General features: G+C 37.5%; 1 protein-coding gene across 1 annotated transcript in view; it reads right to left on the bottom strand.

Annotated features, from left to right (window-relative positions):
* Positions 1 to 19,963, bottom strand: part of LOC132377892 (contactin-4-like) — a 1,978,611-nt gene that overhangs the window by 841,096 nt on the left and 1,117,552 nt on the right. The window contains exon 7 of the mRNA XM_059944356.1: positions 18,293 to 18,468. Within this exon, the coding sequence (XP_059800339.1) occupies positions 18,293 to 18,468 (176 nt within the window). The remainder of the gene's footprint in view (positions 1 to 18,292; positions 18,469 to 19,963) is intronic.

Genomic DNA, 19,963 nt, shown 5'->3' on the forward strand with positions numbered 1-19,963 from the left:
AACTGAGCATCCTGAGGACATTGCAAAAATAAAACTTAAATATATAAGAAATATCGGCAAGATTATCAGATGAAAAGCAGAACATTTTTAACAAAGGCAATACATTAAAACAGAAAAAAAGGAGTACTGGGAATTGAGCATACGGTGGTGGATGTAGCAATTTCAAGTATTTATTTCAGTAATAACCAGCCAACAACATTACAGTTGTAAAGCTGCTCCTGGCATCGGAGTAGATTTACTGGTGTAATACTAGAGGCTGTTTCATTATAACAATAAATGACCAAAAACAATTCAACATAATAACCAGCCTTAGGAGGCTCCAATTCCCTCAAGCTGATGGCATTCTAAGACATTAACGCAGAATGAGATAGCAAGGGGAAACCACGCAAAACATGGTAACACGGTGAAAAACCTGCCAAAGTCAAGGATAAGGCAGTACTGCCATATTGAACATCAAAAATTCATACTTACTTTCTTTTTCATGCCCAAATAGTTGGACAAAGTCAGAGGCTTACAAATAGCCAAGCAGAGTAAAGTTACTAATTATGAAAAAGGGAACAAGTCTGGAGCCAGCTACCTCTGTCCACAGAAATCAGGAAGAGGCAATTCTAGATTTTATGGGTAAACAGAGATCAGCAAATGGGATACAGACTAGATTATAGGCCACAGTGGAGCGAAATCAACCAATGCAATGGGTTGCGAAATAAGTTGCAACTGGCAGAGACTTGCTCAGGTGCTCCCTTGAAGGAGTGGGAGGAGCTCCATCATCTCATACACGACACTGGAGAAATATTCTAAAAACAGTCTTCACTTTGCTGCAGAATTTGCTGAAAAGCAGGCAGAATACTGTTAATCTTAAATGGGCCCCAGTCAAATTATGTAGTAATAGTTTTGCGTATAAAAATGGCAGTTTTGGCAGGTTGAAGTTGTGTTACCACTTTAGCATTATTAATTCTCCAACCCCTCACACTTCTTATTTAAAGATAGGAAGTAACTGAGTTTACATAAATATCTTTGTTTCAAACCAAAACTACTATAGAAATTGCATTCAATACAATAATGAGATCAGTGCAACTTAAAAGGAGGTGGAATCAAAACACTGAAACCTGGAATAAAAAGAGAGATGAGTACTTTCCTTTAAGTTCAAGAAGTTTGAAGTTCCAAGCATTTAAGTACAAATTAATGTTCATAAACTTACAGGCTTTGTTTACTTTCTAGCTAGCTCTTCTGTTGTGAACACATATGAAATGTAGTCTACAATAAAATATTTATTATTGGCTAAGGATGATTCCTTTTAGCCATTATTATCAGGCCTGTACATGCAGGATCCTCCCAATCTCCAGCCAGCTAACAAGTATTGTTTTTGAATCAAGGTTCTTTTAGAAGACAGGAAAGAAGCTCAAAACTTGTTTCTTTATAATCATTTTACTAAAAGGTGATAGAAGAGAGAAAACAGGAACAGAACGGTGATATAGGTCTAATAGTTAAGAGAGACCAAGGAACAAAGATGGTGCCTAGCATAGAAGAGCTATTTTATACCACAGAAATAGGAAAAATTCCATTCAAATTTTTAGATAAGAGACAACAAATTAGAAAACACTCATTTGAATACTGCAGTACCAAGTTAACCAATGAGAAAGCAGTTACTCACTTAATGCAGAACAAAGTAACTTCCAAAACATTACAGAAGTATACTTTATAGCAGGGGTTCCCTACCTGGGAGTCCATGGACCCCTTGTTTAAATGTATTGGTCCACAGCATAAAAGAGATTGGGAACTCTTGCACTAGAGGCATATTAAATTGTTCAGTGCATATAAGAACTATTTGAAATACAAGCTGATAATTAATTATTAACCTGCTAAGGAAATAATGATCAAACAGACTAATCTGAGAATTAAATAGTTGGATTCAACACAGGAATCATCTGCCACTTGTTTCCAACTGCATACCCTGCAGCCTATTTAAACCCAGCTCTCTTCCACAAACCATATTCACTCATACGACTCAGCCAACTCAGCTTGTTGCTCCCATCCTTCAGTTACCTTGTTGCTTAGTTGTATTAAGCATTTGCTCTTTCTTGTTTTGCTTGTTATTTTGCAATTTATTATTAAAATTAATGTTCACCACTATCTCATCTCCACTGCTTGACATTTCCTGATAATTATTTAAATACTTCTAATAAACATTTCCTTAGTCAAATTTAAGCCCTTTTATACATTATTCATAGTTATGCAGGAAAACAGTGAGTGCCAAAAGGAACATGTTAAAACCCTGTTCTCCTGAAACCCTGAGTGACTACTCTCACTCTGCTGTTAAGTGATGAATTCCAAGATTTAAACCCTCTGCTGGTTTGTCAGGATGACGTAATCTTTAAGCTTACTACAAATGATATTAAATTACAGACTCAAAGTGTAACTCACATTAAGACAGCCTTTTGACTGGTGCTCAGATAAATCGAAAAGTTAATAGCACAGATTTTGCCACCACGAATGTTTAACGGTTGTTATTGCAAGAACCAAGCAATAAAGAGGAAGTAAATCCCTATGAATTGTGAATGGATACATTGCAGAATTATTTGTTTCTCTATCAATTTTGGGAAAACTGAATTTCAACCAAGCATTCACTTTGCGCTTGCCCATAAGTAATGTAACATCCTACCAACTTTGTCACTGTGCACAAATCATTTTTTTTATATCACACACACACACACACACACACACACACACACACACACACACACACACACACACACACACACACACACACACACACACACACACACACACACACACACACACACACACACACACACACAATACTTTACTGTTTCCAAGGATTTGTTCAAAATGATGAGAGATTTTCCACAGTGAAAATATGTGTAAAATTATGTGTGTGAAGCTTAGATTACAACATCCAGTAAAGAATCAGCCAGCACAAAAGAGAAATCAGCCCTTTTCAGCTATCCTTGCAGAGAACTAAACAATGGCACTGTACCAAAAGACAGTGCAATAGCAATGTTTCCATGTAGGAAGGCCACTGCTATGACGAGGAGCTCCATCATGAAATTAGAAAAGGGAGGCCTATCAGGAAGAAGTAATCCTTTGATGATGAAAACACACGGTTGAACATCTATGCATCAAATTAACCAAGATAGCTACAGGCAAAATCAACATTCCAGCACAAAGATATCGGCAATGGAAGATCAAGGTTAGATCTCACAAATTTAAAATTATGGTCAAATGAATGAATCCATGCTGTTCAAAGATAGGCAATATAAAGGGCAAGTCCGTAGACCAGGTATTGCTTGAGGAGTATTCAAGTAAAGAGAAATTGCATAAGGAGAAATGCTGGGGGTCAGGGGCAATGAGTTTTTGGGAAGATGGATGTGGACTAGCAAACTGGAGTTTACATTTATGTTACTGAATAAATACTCTGCAAAGGAGCTGTATCAGAACATCTTTTTCAAAGGTTCTTGGGAAACTTTGCCAATCAGAGAAATTAGTAAAATATAGAAAGCAGAGGAGGTGTGAATTAGGAAAAGGGAACAAAATCTCTGAGATGGAAGTAACTAATGCCAAAGCTAGCTAAATAGTATCTCCTTGTAAATATCTTATGAATGCATTTTACAAATAACTCCTGCTTCAAAACACAGGGTCTGCAAAGGTTTAAAGCATGGGGAACATTTCCCTAATCTACATAAGCAAAAACATAAGGTTGTTATAACAGGTGATTTTAACATTCCACACATTGACTGGGAATCTCATACTGTAAAAAGGATTAGATGAGATAGAGTTTGTCAAGTATGTTCAGGAAAGTTTCCTTCATCAGTAAGTAGAAGGCCCAGGGAGAGAGCATGTGATACTGGATCCAAACTTAGGGAATGAGACAGGGCAGATGACAGAAGTTTATGTAGGGGAACACTTTGCATCTGGTGATCACAATGCCATTAGTTTCAAAGTAAATATGCAAAAAGATAGGTCTGGACTGTGGGTTGAGATTCTAAATTGGAAAAAGGCCGATTTTGATGGTATCAGAAATGATCTGACAAGTGTGGATTGGGACAGGCTGTTCTATGGCAAAGATGTACTTGGAAAGTGGGAGGCCTCCCAAAATGAAATTTTGAGAGTACCAAGCTTGTATGTGCCTACCAGAATAAGAGGTAAGGATAGCAAGTCCTGATGAAGGGTCTCAGCCTGAAACGTCCACAGTGCTTCTCCTTATAGATGCTGCCTGGCCTGCTGTGTTCCACCAGCATTTTGTGTGTGTTGTTTGAATTTACTGCATCTGCAGATTTCCGCATGTTTGCTAAGGATAACAAGTGTAGGGAACCTCAGTTTTCAAGATATATTGAGGTCCTGGTTAAGAAAAGAAATGCAGGTGCATAGCAAGTATAGGCAGATAGGAACAAATGAGGTGCTTATGGAGAATAAGAAATGCAAGAGAACACTTAAGGAAGAAATCAGGGTGACTAAAAGAAGCATGAAGTTGCTCAAGCAGACAAAATGAGGGGGAATCCTAGTGGATTCTACAGATCTGTTAAGAGCAAAAGGATTGTAAGGGACAATGTTAGTCCTCTGGAAGACCAGAAAGGTAATTCTTGTATGGAGCCAAAACAGATGTGGAAAAACTTAAATGAATTCTTTGCATCTTTATTTACTCAGGAGATAGATACAGAGTCAATAACAGTGAGGCAAAGTGGTATCAACTTCATGGCCCCTGTACAGATTATGGAGGAAGAGGTGTTTGCTGGTCTGAGATAAATCCCCAAGGCCTGACAAAGCATTCCCTCTGACCCTACGGAAGACAAGAGCAGAAATTTCTCGGGCTCTAGCAGAGCTACTTAAATCATCCTTAGCAAGAGGGGAGATACCAAAAGATTGGAGGATAGCCAATGTTGTTCACTGTTTAAAAAAGGTTCTAAACACAAAACAGGAAATTATAGGCTGCTGAGTCTGACGTCAGTTGTGGGAAAGTTATTAGAACGTATTCCAAGGGACTGGATATATAAATATTCAGGTAGATGTGGATTGATTATGGATAGTCAGCATGGCTTTGTGTGTGGTAGGTCTTGGCTACCTAATCTTACAGAGTTTTTCAAGGAAGTTACCAGGAAAGTAGATCAAGGGAAAGCAGTGGATGTTGCCTACATGGACTTTACTGAGGCATTTGATAAGGTCTTAAAGAAAGTTCAGTCGCTTGGCATTGAAGATGAGGTAGTAAATTGGATTAGACTTTGGTTTTGTGGGAGAAGCCAGAAGGTGGTGGTCGAGGTTTCCCTTTCTGACTGGAGGCCTGTGACTAGTGGTGTTCTGCAGGGATTGGTGCTACAGCTTGTCATCTATCTTAATGGTCTGGATGGTGATGTGGTTAACTGGACCAGCAGATTTGTGGGTGACACCAAGAATTGAGGTGTAGTGGACAGTAAGGAAGGTTATCATGGCTTGTAGACGGATCTGCATCAGCTGGAAAAATGGGCTGAAACACAGCAGATGGAATTTAATGCAGACAAGTGCAAGGTTTTGTATTTCAGTAGGACCAACCAGGGTAGGTCTTACACAGTGAATGGTAGGCCATTGAGGAGTGTGGTAGAACAAAGGGATCTGGGAAGACAGATCTATTATTCATTAGAAGTGGCACCACAGGTAGATAGCATCATAAAGAAAGCTTTTGGCATATTTTCCTTCATAAATCAATGTATTGAGTATAAAAGATGAGATGTTATGTTGAAGTTGTATAAGATGCTGGTGAGGCCTATTTGGACTATTTTGTGCAGTTTCGGTCACCAACCTACAGGAAAGATGTAAACAAAGTTGGAAGTGTACATATAAAATTTACAAAGATGTGCTGAGTCTAGTGGACCTGATTTCCTTCCTTCTTCTTGTCTTATGACCGTTGGCACCCAGCTTAATTGTGCATTACCGCCACCTTCTGCTCTGGGGTGTGGATCAGATGATAGACTTACGTTCTAAATCCCTTCACCCACTCACACACACATACCCTAATCTGCACTTTATCCTTTCTTCTTTGGCCATCCTAGTACCCTATTCCTGCTTATCCATCATACCCTATTAAAAAAACCCTGTATCCCTTAAGAAAGCTAAAAGCACCCTGACCTCTGCTCTCTCTCCCATGTCCAGTAACCCTTTTGATGTGAATTCTTGCACACCCAATTCCTTTAGATTAATTCTCATCATCTCTCTCTGTATCCCATACTTTCTGCAACTCAGAATTACATGTTCTACTGACTCCTCTTCCTGACATTCCTCACACAATCCTGTCTGGTGTTTCTCTATCATTTTCTTTATCAATCTTTTTTTTTGTTTCAAATAGATAAACATAACAATGAGAGTGACACAAAGAGATCAGGATTACATTAATAATGGTTAATGTACATGTAACATGTGTAATCTAAGCCTCCCAATCTCTTAGTAAGTAAACATGAGAAAGATACAAAGAGAAAAGATTTTTTACCAGAAAAAAATCCCCCTAAACTAACAAAAAAAAGAATAAAAACAAAACAAAACCAAAGCTGGGCTGCCTTGTTTTATCAGTTAAAAACGTTATTTGTCATTAACTCTGCTCCTCTATACATGAACAAAAAGTTATTGAGAAGGATTCGGAAAAGGTCGGCTTACATCATATGAAAATGTTGAATAAATGGTCTCCATGTTTCTTCAAGTTTAACCGAAGGGTTGATAGTGCCACTCCTAATTTGTTCCAAGTTTAAACATGTTATAGTTCAGGAAAACCATTGAAATGTAGAAGGGGGATTAGAATCTTTCCATTAAAATAAAATGGATCTTCTGGCTATTAATGTAACAAATACCATCAAATGGCAAGCTGAAGGGGATAACTGAGAAGAGTCCATCACTGGTAATCCAAAAATTGCAGTAATAGGATGAGGTTGTAAATCAATATGCAAAACTGCTGAAATAATATCAAAAGTATCTTTCCAATATTTTTCCAAAAGAGGACAAGACCAGAACATATGTGTCAAGAAAGCCTCCTCAGACTTACATCTGTCACAGACAGGATTTATGTGGCCATAAAAATGAGCTAACTTATCCTTGGACATATGGGCCCTATGAACCACCTTAAATTGTATCAAGGTGTGTCATTGAAGAAGTGTTAACTAGTTGGAGAATTTTCTCCCATTTCTCTACAGGTAAAGATACCTGAAGTTCTCCTTCCCATTCATTCTTAATTTTATCAGATGTACCTAGATGTATTTTCATAATCAGATCATAAATAATTGCTATTAAACTCTTCTGATTGGGGTTTAAGCCTAAATGTTTTTTCTGTAATTTCATTTTGATGTGATACTGGAAAAATTGGTAACATAATACTCAAAGAGTTTCTAATCTGTAAATAACTGAAAAAATGTGATCTAGGCAAACTATACTTATTAGACAACTGTTCAAAAGACAGGAGACAGTTATCCATGAATAAGTCACGAAAACATGTTATTCCATAAAAGAAAAGCTTGATCAATTCTGGAAGGTTGGAAGAAAAAAATAGATATAATAGGAGTTCATAGGATAAATTTATTCAATCCAAAAAATTTACGAAATTGAAACCATATTTGTATTGTATGTTTAGATATTGGATTAGTCATTTGTTTATTGAGTTTAGTAAGTGCAAGAAGTGAGGCCCCTAAGATAGAAGCCAATGAGAACCCCTGTAAAGACTCACGCTCGAGGTTCATCCATCGTGGGCAATGAATTTCATCCAGATCTTGTGTTCAAAATGGTAAATATCAAATTTTAATTTCCCAATAATAGAATCTTAAATTCTGCATTGCTAAAGCACCCTCCTTTTTCGAATTCTGTAAATATTTCTTATTTAATCAAGGATTTTTATTCTGACATATATATGAAGAAATTTTAGAGTCAATAATATCATAAAAGGATTTAGAAATGAAAATTGGTACCACCTGAAATAGATACAGAAATTTAGGTAAAATAATCATCTTAATAGTATTAATTCTACCAATCAACAATAAGGACAATGGGGTCAATTGTTTAACATGATCAATTAAGGGTAAAAAGTTAACTTTAAATACAAAGTTTGTAGATCCTTATGTTTCTTAGTAATTTTAATGCCCAAATAAGTAATCAGTAACCAGTCTGAATGGTGATTGTCTAAAGACTGGAGCTTGCATATTTAATAGGAATTTAACTCTTATTAAGATTCAATTTATAACAAGAAAAGGTACTAAACTGATCAAGTAGTGATATTATTGCAGGGATGGATTTCTCTGGGTTAGAGATATATAATAACAGGTCATCTGCTTATAGTGATACATTATGTATCTCATTCCTATGAATAACGCCAATTATATTGGGTGAATCACGAAGACTGATTGCCAAGGGCTCCAAGGCAATATCAAATAGTAAGGGACTTAAAGGACAGCCCTGTCTAGTACCTCGAAAAAGCCTGAAAAAGGGGGATGTCTGATTATTGTATAGAAGCCATAGGTGCATAATATATCAATTTAATACAAGATATAAACTTTGGGCTAAAATTACATTTCTCGTGTATTAAATAAATATTCCCATTCAACCCTATCAAACACTTTCTCGGTGTCTAGCAAAATAACACATTCTGGGGTTTTAGATGAAGGAGTATATACAATATTCATTAACCTAACATTAACATATGAATAATGATTTTTAATAAATCCTGTCTTGTCAGAGATAATTTGTGGCAATACATTTTCCATTCTAATTGCCAATATTTTGGAAAAGGTTTTGGAGTCCGCATTCAACAAGGATATAGGTCTATATGATGCACATTCAATGATGTCTTTATCTTTTGAAGGAATTAAAGAAATTGATGCTTCATAAAAGGATTATGGTAATTTACCTACAAATAAAGCATCCTTTAAGAGTCTATATAACCAAGGTGAAAATAGATTTGAAAAAGATTTGAAAAATTCTACTGTATACCCATCCAAACCAGGTGCTTTACCAGAATTCATCAAAGAAATTGCTTTCTTTATTTCTTCTTCCATGATGGGTGCATTAAGAGGTAATTTTGGAATATTCAATTTCCTGAAAAATTCATGCATTCTGGTAGAATCATTAGGAAAATCTGATTGGTTTAAAGAGGTATAGAATTCTTGAAAAGATTTATTAATTTCGTCATGCTCAACCGTCAAACTACCATCCCGTTTACGAACTTTAATAATCTGATGTTTAGTCAAAGCATTTTTCAATTGGTTGGCCATGATCTACCCAATGTATCACCATGTACATAAAATTGACTCTTAGTTTTAAGTAATTGATTTTCAATCGGGGATGAATAACAAACTGTGATGCATCTGAAGTTCAACTCTCTTTTTTTAAAGCTCCAGATTAGGAGCAACAGAATATTTTTTATCAATTTCTTGCTTTACTTGCTTTAACTTGCTAGAACTGAGGATGAATTTGAGGACCTGAGTTATAAGGAAAGATTGAATAGGTTACGATTGTATTCTTCAGAACATAAAAGATTGAGAGGAGATCTGATAGAGACATACAAAATTATGAGGGGTTTCGATGGGGTAAATGCAAACAGGCTTTTTCCACTGAGGTTTGGTGGAAGTACAACCAGAGGTCATGGGTGAAAGGTGAGAAGTTTAAGGGGAAACTTCCTCACTCAGAGGGTCACAAGAGTGTGGAATGAACTGCCAGCACAAGTGGTCCATGCAAGCTCGATATCCAACGCTTAAGAGAAGTTTGGATAGGTACATGGATAGTAGGGGTTTGGAAGATATGGTCCTGGCGCAGGTCAATGGGAGTAGTTAGTCTAAATGGTTTCAGCATAGGACTTGTTTTTGTGCTATAATTCTCTATGACTCTACATAAGTCTCAGTACTTTTAAGCCTTTTCAAGGATCCCTCATGGAAAGTATGTTTGACTCCCTAACATTCATTCATCCATTCTTTTATTTATTTATTTTTATTACTATTTTTTTCTCTTTCTTCTTGTATTTATACAGTGTTTTTTTTGCACATTGGTTGTTTGTCTGTCCTGTTGGGTGTGGTCTTTCATTGATTCTATTGTGTTTCTTGTATTTACTGTGATTGCCTGCAAGAAAATAAATCTCAGGTTGTAGATGGAGACATACAAGTACTTCAGTACTAAATTTACTTTGAACTTGTTTCATGATGTTGTTCATGATCTTGGAAACTTATGGAGACCAAAAGGATTGTTTACGGCTGTCAGAACCCCAATCAAGAATGGCCAACTAGTATAAGAACTTATAGATGTCATACAACGGCTGTCCAAAGTTACTACACTAAAATGTAAAAACCACTCTAAAGTGACTACACTGGAAAGCCACAGACATGCAGTCATGGGAGAAATTGCAGAAAAGGTAGTGCAGGATGGAGTAAAAGAAATAAGAAGATAGCAGTGAACCGACAACTGGAATTATGGAGAAAAAAGTTGAACTCTGTATCACAGACGAATATGCAGGATTATCTGGCACAGTAAATACACCCTCTAGGACACATTGGAGTGCAAAAGATGATTGACAGGTTCTCTCGGTGATGGTGGCATCCAAAGTTCAGGGTAGTAGCTCAACAAACATTTGAAAGATGCATGACACTCCAGAGAATGAATTCTGGAGTAGCAAAAAACTTATTGCAGTTATGTTCTCCTGCCCTACCTGGTCTGTTTTCACACTTCCAAGTGGGCAACATTTCTTTCCAACAAGGAAAGCCACTGCCACACAACACAGCAAAAATTCTAGTCAAGGACTATATTCCCAGAGGGGATTGCCATGTCTCATTGACTGACCAAGGAACCCATTTCACTGCAAGTGTTTTGTCAGGAATCATGTCAGCTGATGAACATTAAATGATCTTTTCATTGTCGACATCACTCAGAGTCATCAGGACAAGCAGAGCGAATGAATGAAATCATCAAACAATGAGTAAGTTTCATGAGGAAAGTGCACCATGGCCTACGGCTCTTCTGGTCTTATACAAAATTAAATTAAATCCGTTCGAGGTGCTAACACAGCATCCTATGTCATAGCCAGGAGCTCTGAATCTCAGAGAGGCTGATAAGCATATTACAGCAGACAATTTAATTAACTACTTGTGGTGAACTATGTGCCTGTCTGGACACGCCCCCTGCTGACTGCTCCTGTGGCTCCTCCCACAGGCCCCTGTATAAAGGCGATCTGAGGCCTGACGCTCGGCCTCAGTCTCCAGGACATAGTATGATGGACACTCACTCCTGGTTCCTTCTTCCAGTCAATAAAAGCCGATATCTCGCCTTACGTCTCAGTGTGAGTTATTGATGGTGCATCACTACTATGTGAAATTAACCAAACCTGTCCAGTCTGCTTCTCAACACGTTTATGCCACTTGGAGTGATCCAACAGAAGGAGGACACACCCTGAATCCTGGTGAGTGGGTCCTGATTATGGAGTCACACAAGGAACCATCAGGAGCTCGGTGTGAAGCCCTTTATCAAGTGCTGTTAAATACCAACTCGGTGGTGAAGTTGGAAGGTTAAACTAAATGGATATATCCCAGCCACTGCAAGCAAGCTGAAGTGCTACCTGACGAGGACAACGAGCACGGTGATTAATGGGCAAGTATCCTCTTTGCCTGGTGCCTGCACTGCTGGGTTATAGCAAACAAACTAACCAGCTGGAGGGCTTCAAGCAAGTCGACAACTACTGGACATTATGAAGTTTATTATATTATTTGTTGTTATATTTTTATCAATTTTCCCTACTTACGATGAGTACTAACATTCATTCTAATATGTCCTATCATAATCTACATCTTTTTCTTTGTGCATGTGGGATAGGTCAAACTCACATAGTTCTGCCTTTGATTTTTCTGACAAAATGATTCTAAATGTGTGATTTAAAATCAAAGGTGGTATGGTTGGATTTGACTGTTCGATAGTAATTTTCATTGCAGTTTAACAATTAATTATCTGCTTGTATTTTAAGTACTTCTTATATACATGTAACAGTTTATTATGCCTCCTAATGGTCACAATAGGTATATGCAATTTCAGTGTTCCCCTAGATCAGAGGTCGGCAACCTGCGGCTCCGGAGCCGCATGCGGCTCTTTGATCTCTGTGATGCGGCTCCCCGTGGTTTGTTAGTTTTTGAAATGTAATTCGAAATTTGAAGATTATGGTGATCTTGTACAATCTAAAAACTTTGTGGAGACCCCTTTTCCTGGCACATCCGAACCGGCTCACAATTAGCCACCGTTCCGGCTAAGGGAGATAGCCTACGGGGGTTTGTGAGTATGTGTCTTTTGGAGCATCCGCGCCCACGGGGACGGGTTGAGGGAGGCTTTAAAGCAAGGCTGTTTAGTTCGAATAAAGCTACCTTTGACTGCAGTGTCTTTATTTTAGCGCTGCGTGTAGCACACCGCTACAACGTGTTTTTTATCGCTATTAATATACATCACCACTGCCAATGCCTGACACCCGCCAGTGCGCGCTTTCTTTTAATTCTTCGATCCAAGGTAGGCTAACTATGGAGTAACCTTCAACCCAACGTCTTTTTTTCGGAGTTCAAAATGTTTTTGTTGCATGCAGAAATGTAATTTCGTTTTCTCTGCAGGAGTTCATCAATTTCATAAATGCAACACATTATAGTTTGTTTATACATAGCATAAAGGCAAAAAAAACCCTTGTATGCAGTGTTATTTCATTTTAAATATCAAACGGGTTTTGTGGCTCCCAGTGTTTTCTTTTCTGTGGGAAATGGGTCCATATTGGCTCTTTCAGTGATAAACGTTGCCGACCCCTGCCCTAGATCTATATAATGGTTAAACAAAATATGACTCTGGAAGTTTTTCTCATTACTTGAATAGGAGCTATCTCATTGGTTAACACTTATCTACAAACTTGAATAGAATTTTCCTCATCTATGTAGTCTTCAAAGGCTGGGCACCATTTTCTTAGTATCTCAGCTCTTTGTCTCTCCCTTCACTGAGTAGACCTCTATCACCGATAGTTTTCAATTTTCCTTTGTTCTATCAACAAAGTTTTGTGCCTGTTCCCCGACTTCTAAAAAAACCTTGGATTAAAACATCAAAGTCTAACAAACCTGTTAGACTTCGAGATCCTATTCATTTACAAAGAAACTTTTGGGCATAATTTGAGTATATCTTTAGTAGAGAAAACAATCACACTGTGGAAATACAAACCAAATCCATAACTTTATATGCTGTATTGTACTGTAATACTGCTGTGTCTTCTAATCACGATGTGAGTAAAGCAGTAAAACTTGTCCCAGAATTGTTGAATGCAAGGCTATGTAATCTTGTCATCAATACTACCTGGACTCAAAATGAAAAATTCTATTAAATAATTTTACTATTATGCTGGACTTGAGTCAAGTAACATTACCCTTTTTCCTCATGTGTGACAACATTTAACATTTGCTTCCAAAAATAAAGTGCCTCGATTATGCATTCTACCTCAGGTTTGATGTAAAGCAGATTGATTCTAAAAGCTGCATTATACTTAATTGCTATTCATTGCCATTCTGAAGACAGACTAGAATTGGCATTGTCATCCTAAATAAAGCAGCTGTCCAGTTTCTCTCTATGTGCTCACTTAATTCAAATCCACATGGGATTCCTCCCCTCACCCCCAAAAAGCACTTCATGTATTAACCACAATTAAGAATAGTGGTTTCAAAAGAAAACACATGCAGATAATTGCCTGACAATCTGGTCTTCAGATATTCAGAGCCCTGAAGTATTTAAACTGAAATGTTATATTTGAATTTACACTCAGTGACCACTTGAGACGACCTCTGAGTGTATGTTCATGGTCTTCTTTTGCTGTATCCCATCTTCAAAATTTGGTGTTTGTTTTTAATGGCTTTTCTGTTTTTCCCTCCTTTTAACCAGATTCTTTTTTTTTAAAAAGAACAGTCTCATTTTGTGAAATGTTTTCAACATTAGAACTCTATTTAAAAAACACTATATCTAATGAAGGTCAGGGTAGACTACCTGAACACTAGCAAAGTGAAAGGATCATTCTGTCTCTTTATTCACTTGCCCTAAGCTATTAGGCTATGGAGTATACAATATCTCCCTGGTGGGACAGATAAATGACCATATCTAGATAGGTTCCTGGAAGTGTTGGAGCGGATGGAGATTCTTGAACAGGTGCATCCACCTCAGGTAAGATCTGACCACGAACGATTATGTGCCTGCTACTGGATTATTGTTCCTTTGGTGAAATAGTCTGAAACTCAAACAGCTTCACCATTCCTGAGTGGCAACAACAATTTAGCTCTGTGGCTGAGATCATGGATGCTTTTCAATTTCTCACACTGTGTAGTCTCAAAATTTCTCACTTTGGCTAAGTCCAGTGAATAATGTTGGAGAAGGGAAGGAAGACTGGGCAGGCTTGGTCTCAATCTCCAACCCCTTGATGGATCTGATGGACTACAGGCATTCGTAAGAAGTGTGGAGGGATAAGCTGGCAGTGTTTTGTAGGGGCCTTTTCCCTTTGCTAGGAGAATCTGAATTGCTTGCACTGCTCTTTCTCCTTCTCCATTTGCCTGAGGGTACTGTGGGCTGCCTCTCTGGTATTTCAACTCATAGTTCCCAGCAAACACTTTGAATTCTGAGCGGCTAAATTGTGGACCGTTGCCTGACACAACTTTCTCTGATATTCCTTGGTGAGTTGCTGCTGAGGATGTAAAAGACAGCTTGGACACCTCAACACTCCATGAGTAGTCATCCACAGTGAGAACCATTCACACTTTGCAGTTCAAAAATGTCTAAGGCTGCAATTAGCCATGGAAGGGTGGGGAATTTCAGCATGATTTTTGTGCTTTGTACCTCCTTCCTGACTGTAACAATGAGAACAGGGCATGACCTCGGTGACGAACACCATCTTTTTTGAGACATTGCTCCTTGAAGATGTCCTGGATATTATGGAGCCTAGTGCCCATGCTGGAGCTTACAAAATTTACAACCCTGTAGCTTATTTCAATGTTGTGCAGTTACTTCCCATACCAGATGATATAGCTGCTGCCATGCCTTCTTTGTAACTGCATTGATAGGTTGGGTCCAGGATAGATGTTTTAATAACCAGAAACTTGAAATTGCTCACTCTTTCCTTTTCTGATCCCTTGATGAGGACTGGCATGTGTTCCCTCATGTTACCCTGTCTGAAGTCCACAATTTGTTCTTTCGTCTTACTGGTGTTGAGTGCAATGTTATTGCTGTGACACCACTCAACTAGCTGATATCTCTCACTCCTGTGCACACTCTCATCACCATGTGAAATTCCAACAATAATAGGATCATTGGTGGCAATGATTTATTCATGGCATTTGAGTTTTGCCTAGCCACACAGTCAGGGGTTTAGAGAGAGCAGTGCAGTGGGCTGACCACATAGATCCCTGAGGTGCACCAGTATTGATGAACAGTGAGGTGGAGATGTTACTCCCAATCCGCACATATTGTAGTCTTCTAGTTAGGAAGTTGAGGATTGAGTTGCAGAGGGAGATACAGAGCCCCAGGTTCTGGAGATTTTTGATCTGAACTGTTGGAATGATTGTGTTAAATGGTGAGCAGAATACAATCAATAAGGAGCATCCTGACATAGGTTCTTGTACTGTTCAGGAGATCCAAGGCCACTTGAAGAGCCATTGGCATCACATCCATCATAACCTAGGAAAATTGCAGTGGGTCCAGTTCCTTGCTGAGGCAGGAGTTAATTCTAAGTGTAATCTATCTCTCAAAGTACTTCTTCACTGTAGATGTGAGTGTTACTGAATGATAATCATTAAGGTAGCTCATGCTGCTCTATTTGGACTCTGGTATAACTGTTGCCCTTTTGCAGCAGGTGGAATCTTCTGACTGTAGTAATAAGAGACTGAAAACGTCTTTAAGCAGCCTAGCTAGTTGGTTGGCAAAGGTTTACAGAGCCCTTCCTGATAGCATCAGGGCCTATCATCACAATAGGCCACACTCTCCAAATGGGGTCCATCTTCATGATGTTAAGGCATATTTTGGAGTTAAGGTATAAAAAACAAATATTAAGTTCAACAGCAGCTGTTCTTCAGATCTGAATGTGAATTGCAGATGGAATTTCAAATACGATCCTGAACAATAGTTTTCCTGGAGCTGTGGACTGGAGTTGATATCAAACCAGACAATGCTGACAAAATTTTATTTAGGGTGTCTCAAGTGTAGGCGCAAAGAAGGAGGTGTGGAACTATATGTAATGTCAAGGAAGCATTGTAAATGTATTGTAACGATAATTATCCTACTGTTACCTTTGATCTTTAGCATATAACAATATTATGCGATATTGGGTTGAGAGGCCTCTTCCTCTAAGAGTGTCTCATTTAATTGAATAAAACATTTTTGTATCAACTAACTTTGGTGTCTCTCCCATAACTTGGTTCATGTTACAGCAATGATTATGCATAAAAATGGATGGAAAATGGATGGAAACATCTACTTTACCAGTACTTGAGGACACTAAACAAATATATTCAACTTCACAATCCAATTTCAGTGATGCTCAATGTCACTTGTAAAATGGCAATCTGTCCTAGTGAAATGCTGAATCCCTGCAAACAGTTCACACTAACAGAAACCTACAACTAGGACATTGAACAAATCAGAGATGATACAATGGCAAGAATGATCTTTGCTAATATTTAACAGTCCTTGCAAACTTGTGTTCCTTTTCACAAACCCAGAATATACCACTGATTTAAATACAGTTTTAAAACATTAACTTAATTCTTACAATTAATAGTTTGAAACACCTTTTATTTAAGACTCCATTCCTTTCCAACTTAAGTTCAAGAATGAAATGCAAAAAGTACACTTAAAATCAGTTTGCTAGTCGACCATTTTATAAATACATCAATATTTCCTGTAGAAATGTTCATTACGTAATCATATTTGCCTCTTGATAGCCTGTCAACAGTTGATAAATACAAGCAAAAATAATGAAGTTTTCAGCAGTCCTTAATAATGAAATACTAACACTGAAATATTGAAAATATTAACATTGAAATATTAACACATTAGCACTCATCTACAAGGTTAACCCTCAGCTTTAGTGCAGACAGTTTGAAATGACATCATTGGCTCAACACTGAAGAAAACTTCTCACTGGTCCACTTCTGAAAACTAAAATCTTCACAAATGGTTTCCTCCATGGTTGCGTCCACAAGGATGTCTCAATATAAAACCACTTAGCCCACCTTCAAGATACACTGAACATAGCTCTAGGACTTGCACAGGAATGTATGAAAGTAACTTGTTTTTAGATCTATCCTTAGATTGATATTAGAGGAGGAAAAACAAAATACAGCAGAAGGAAGTGAGTTCTTGACTTCCAAAGAGCATCAAATTCCAAAGTTGAAAAAGTGTAAGTTTTTCTCAAGCAATTGTATGCACTCAGATATCTATATTCACTACATGGAGTGGAATCATAATTTACGTAGAATAGTGAGACTATTTTGCAAGAAATAAGTTGAAACATAGCATTGTCTACAATGTTTTAAAGCATTGCAACACATGAGATTCTGAAAAAATATGTATCCTAATTTTTTTCTTCTGTCATTCATGACTATAATATAGGTTTGTGTGGTCAGATTTTTTTTCCTCTGAATTCACCCTCTTAGTTTTAATCCACACAATATTTTCATGTTTTCATATCAACTTCAAAGCCTCAACACAAAGCGGTCTTCACAAAACAAACAAAGCATTCTCAATTATTTGGGAAGATTGATACGGCAAATGCACTGGTAACAGACTGTATTAACCAACGAGTAAATAAATGAAGATAAACAGAAAGTTGAGTTGCCCACACCATCATAAACTTTATTATTCAAATCATGTATCAATTATAAATAACTATGGGAAGAGTGCAAACTTGTTCTCCAAAATAAAACAATATAGAAATTAAATTTTCACAAAGCATTTTGAGTAAGTAATTTCTCAGTGGATTTTATTGTTGCTAAAATGTTGCAAACAAAATAGTTTGCTTTTTTACAAAAGATTCAAATAAACAGTTACACTGCAAAAAAGGATACCAAAGTCTGGGATGTTCTCAATAAAACATGATGCTAGCCAATAGAAAAAAACGGGTGAGCATTGGACTGAAGATGCAGGCCAAATGCCCTTGCATTTTTTTCAATGTATACTCATGACAGATGATATTTTTTCTTGTCAGCACATATTCAGAACCCATCATTTAAATAATAACTAAAACAACATACAAGTCTAATCCCTAAAATAAACTGTTTTAATGGAAAAAGTTCTGTAAACTTACACGCAAATTGAAGTTTTACTTCTTTGCTCACGATTGTGCCAAACGAATTTGTAGCAAAACATTGATATGTTCCACAATCTTGGGTCCTGTCTGGGTTATTGATCACCAGAGTACCACCAATCAAACTATAACGGTAATCCAAGTTTATCTCAATGTCTGTGCCATTTCTTTGCCATCTGCAAGATAAAAAATAATTCTTTTTACCCAGACTTTCACTACAATTATTGCTAATTACCAAAGACACTTTTGAAAATAAAGAGAGTAACTCATATGATGTTATCAACAAGATTCAAAACTGTACTAAACTGTTTGCTTTCTAGCTTAAAGTTCCGACTCGAACAAAATCACGCAATCTTCAATGGAAATGCCTGTGGTTAATGGCTTGGTCACGAGTGGACAGCAGGTGTACCTCTCAATGCACATGGTTGCAAGTGGGTGGTCAGGTGCCAATCAGCATGCTCAGCCCCGAGACTAAGATGAACCACAACCATTCTTAAGCACCATGTCCCCAACTTTACATCACTAACATCATTCATTTAAATGAGCTGAATCTATGAGGAAGTGGATTTTTATTTCACATTGTTGTGATGTTTCCAATTACTCAGTGACAATTAAGAGCAATTTTCAGAAAGGCATCTTTTTTAAACTTTTGTTTTAGATACCAATGAACATCAGAGACATTTGAAGTTTGTTCAAAGGCCTCTGACAGCTAATTACAGGTGTGGTCTGTGCATGGAAGTAGCACCAAAACTGAAAGAATAATTGGAACCAAGAGGCCGCAAAGCAACATAGCTGTAAGTGTAGCTGGATGACAGCAGTTAGTATGGGAGATAAACAATTTGTCTGCGAGCTGGTTTATGAAAACATATTCTGTCTTAGTAGCCTTGTCATTGTCTGAGTTTTATATACGAAAATCAAAAACTAAGCTCAAATGCTAGAAATATTAAACTAAATAAATACCCTGCCGGTCAAGGCCACCTCTGTGGAAAGGAAAACAGAGCTAATGTTTCAGGTCAGAAACTGAAGTTGGGGTTTTCACAAAGGGTGTACGATTGGATACATAATTCTGTTTCTCTTCCCACTGCTGTGCCTGACTTGATGGGTATTTCTGGCATTGTCAGTTTCCAGCGTTAGTGTTGCACTTCAAATGAAAGTGAAATGTTTGTCAACTGCTTTTGTTTGGCATAAATAGTTTCTACTGAAACATCCTTGTACACCAGTTTAGAGCACAATCTCCCTTTCATCATCATTTTGTATTCACTCTCCCAGCAGAATAAGCAGCTTTCCTTCCAATTATTTGACTGCACTGTCACTCTGGTACACGCAATGCAGATTCTTGCTGTTTATTGCCTTTTATTCTGTACAAAGATGCATGTTGCTGAAATGCAATTAGCATCTTTTGTTGATGTAGAATAAATAATTAATTTCAATTTCCTTTTTAAAACATGCAGTTTCTTACATTGACCAATGTCATATCACAAAGAAGATAACTACTGAGCAAAGCCACAATATCTCACCAGCTTTTTTCAAATTTTAACTGCAGCATGCCATCAAATATCAATTTTGTTATTATAGTTCCTTCCATTTGGTAGCCACCAACCCTCACAGCTGGAAGTCTGCTTAATTTCTTCATTTTGCACTTGGGAACTGAGGGTTCATACAACTTAAAGT

The sequence above is a fragment of the Hypanus sabinus genome, chromosome 19 (assembly GCF_030144855.1).
Source record: "Hypanus sabinus isolate sHypSab1 chromosome 19, sHypSab1.hap1, whole genome shotgun sequence".
NCBI classification, from domain to species: Eukaryota; Metazoa; Chordata; class Chondrichthyes; order Myliobatiformes; family Dasyatidae; genus Hypanus; species Hypanus sabinus.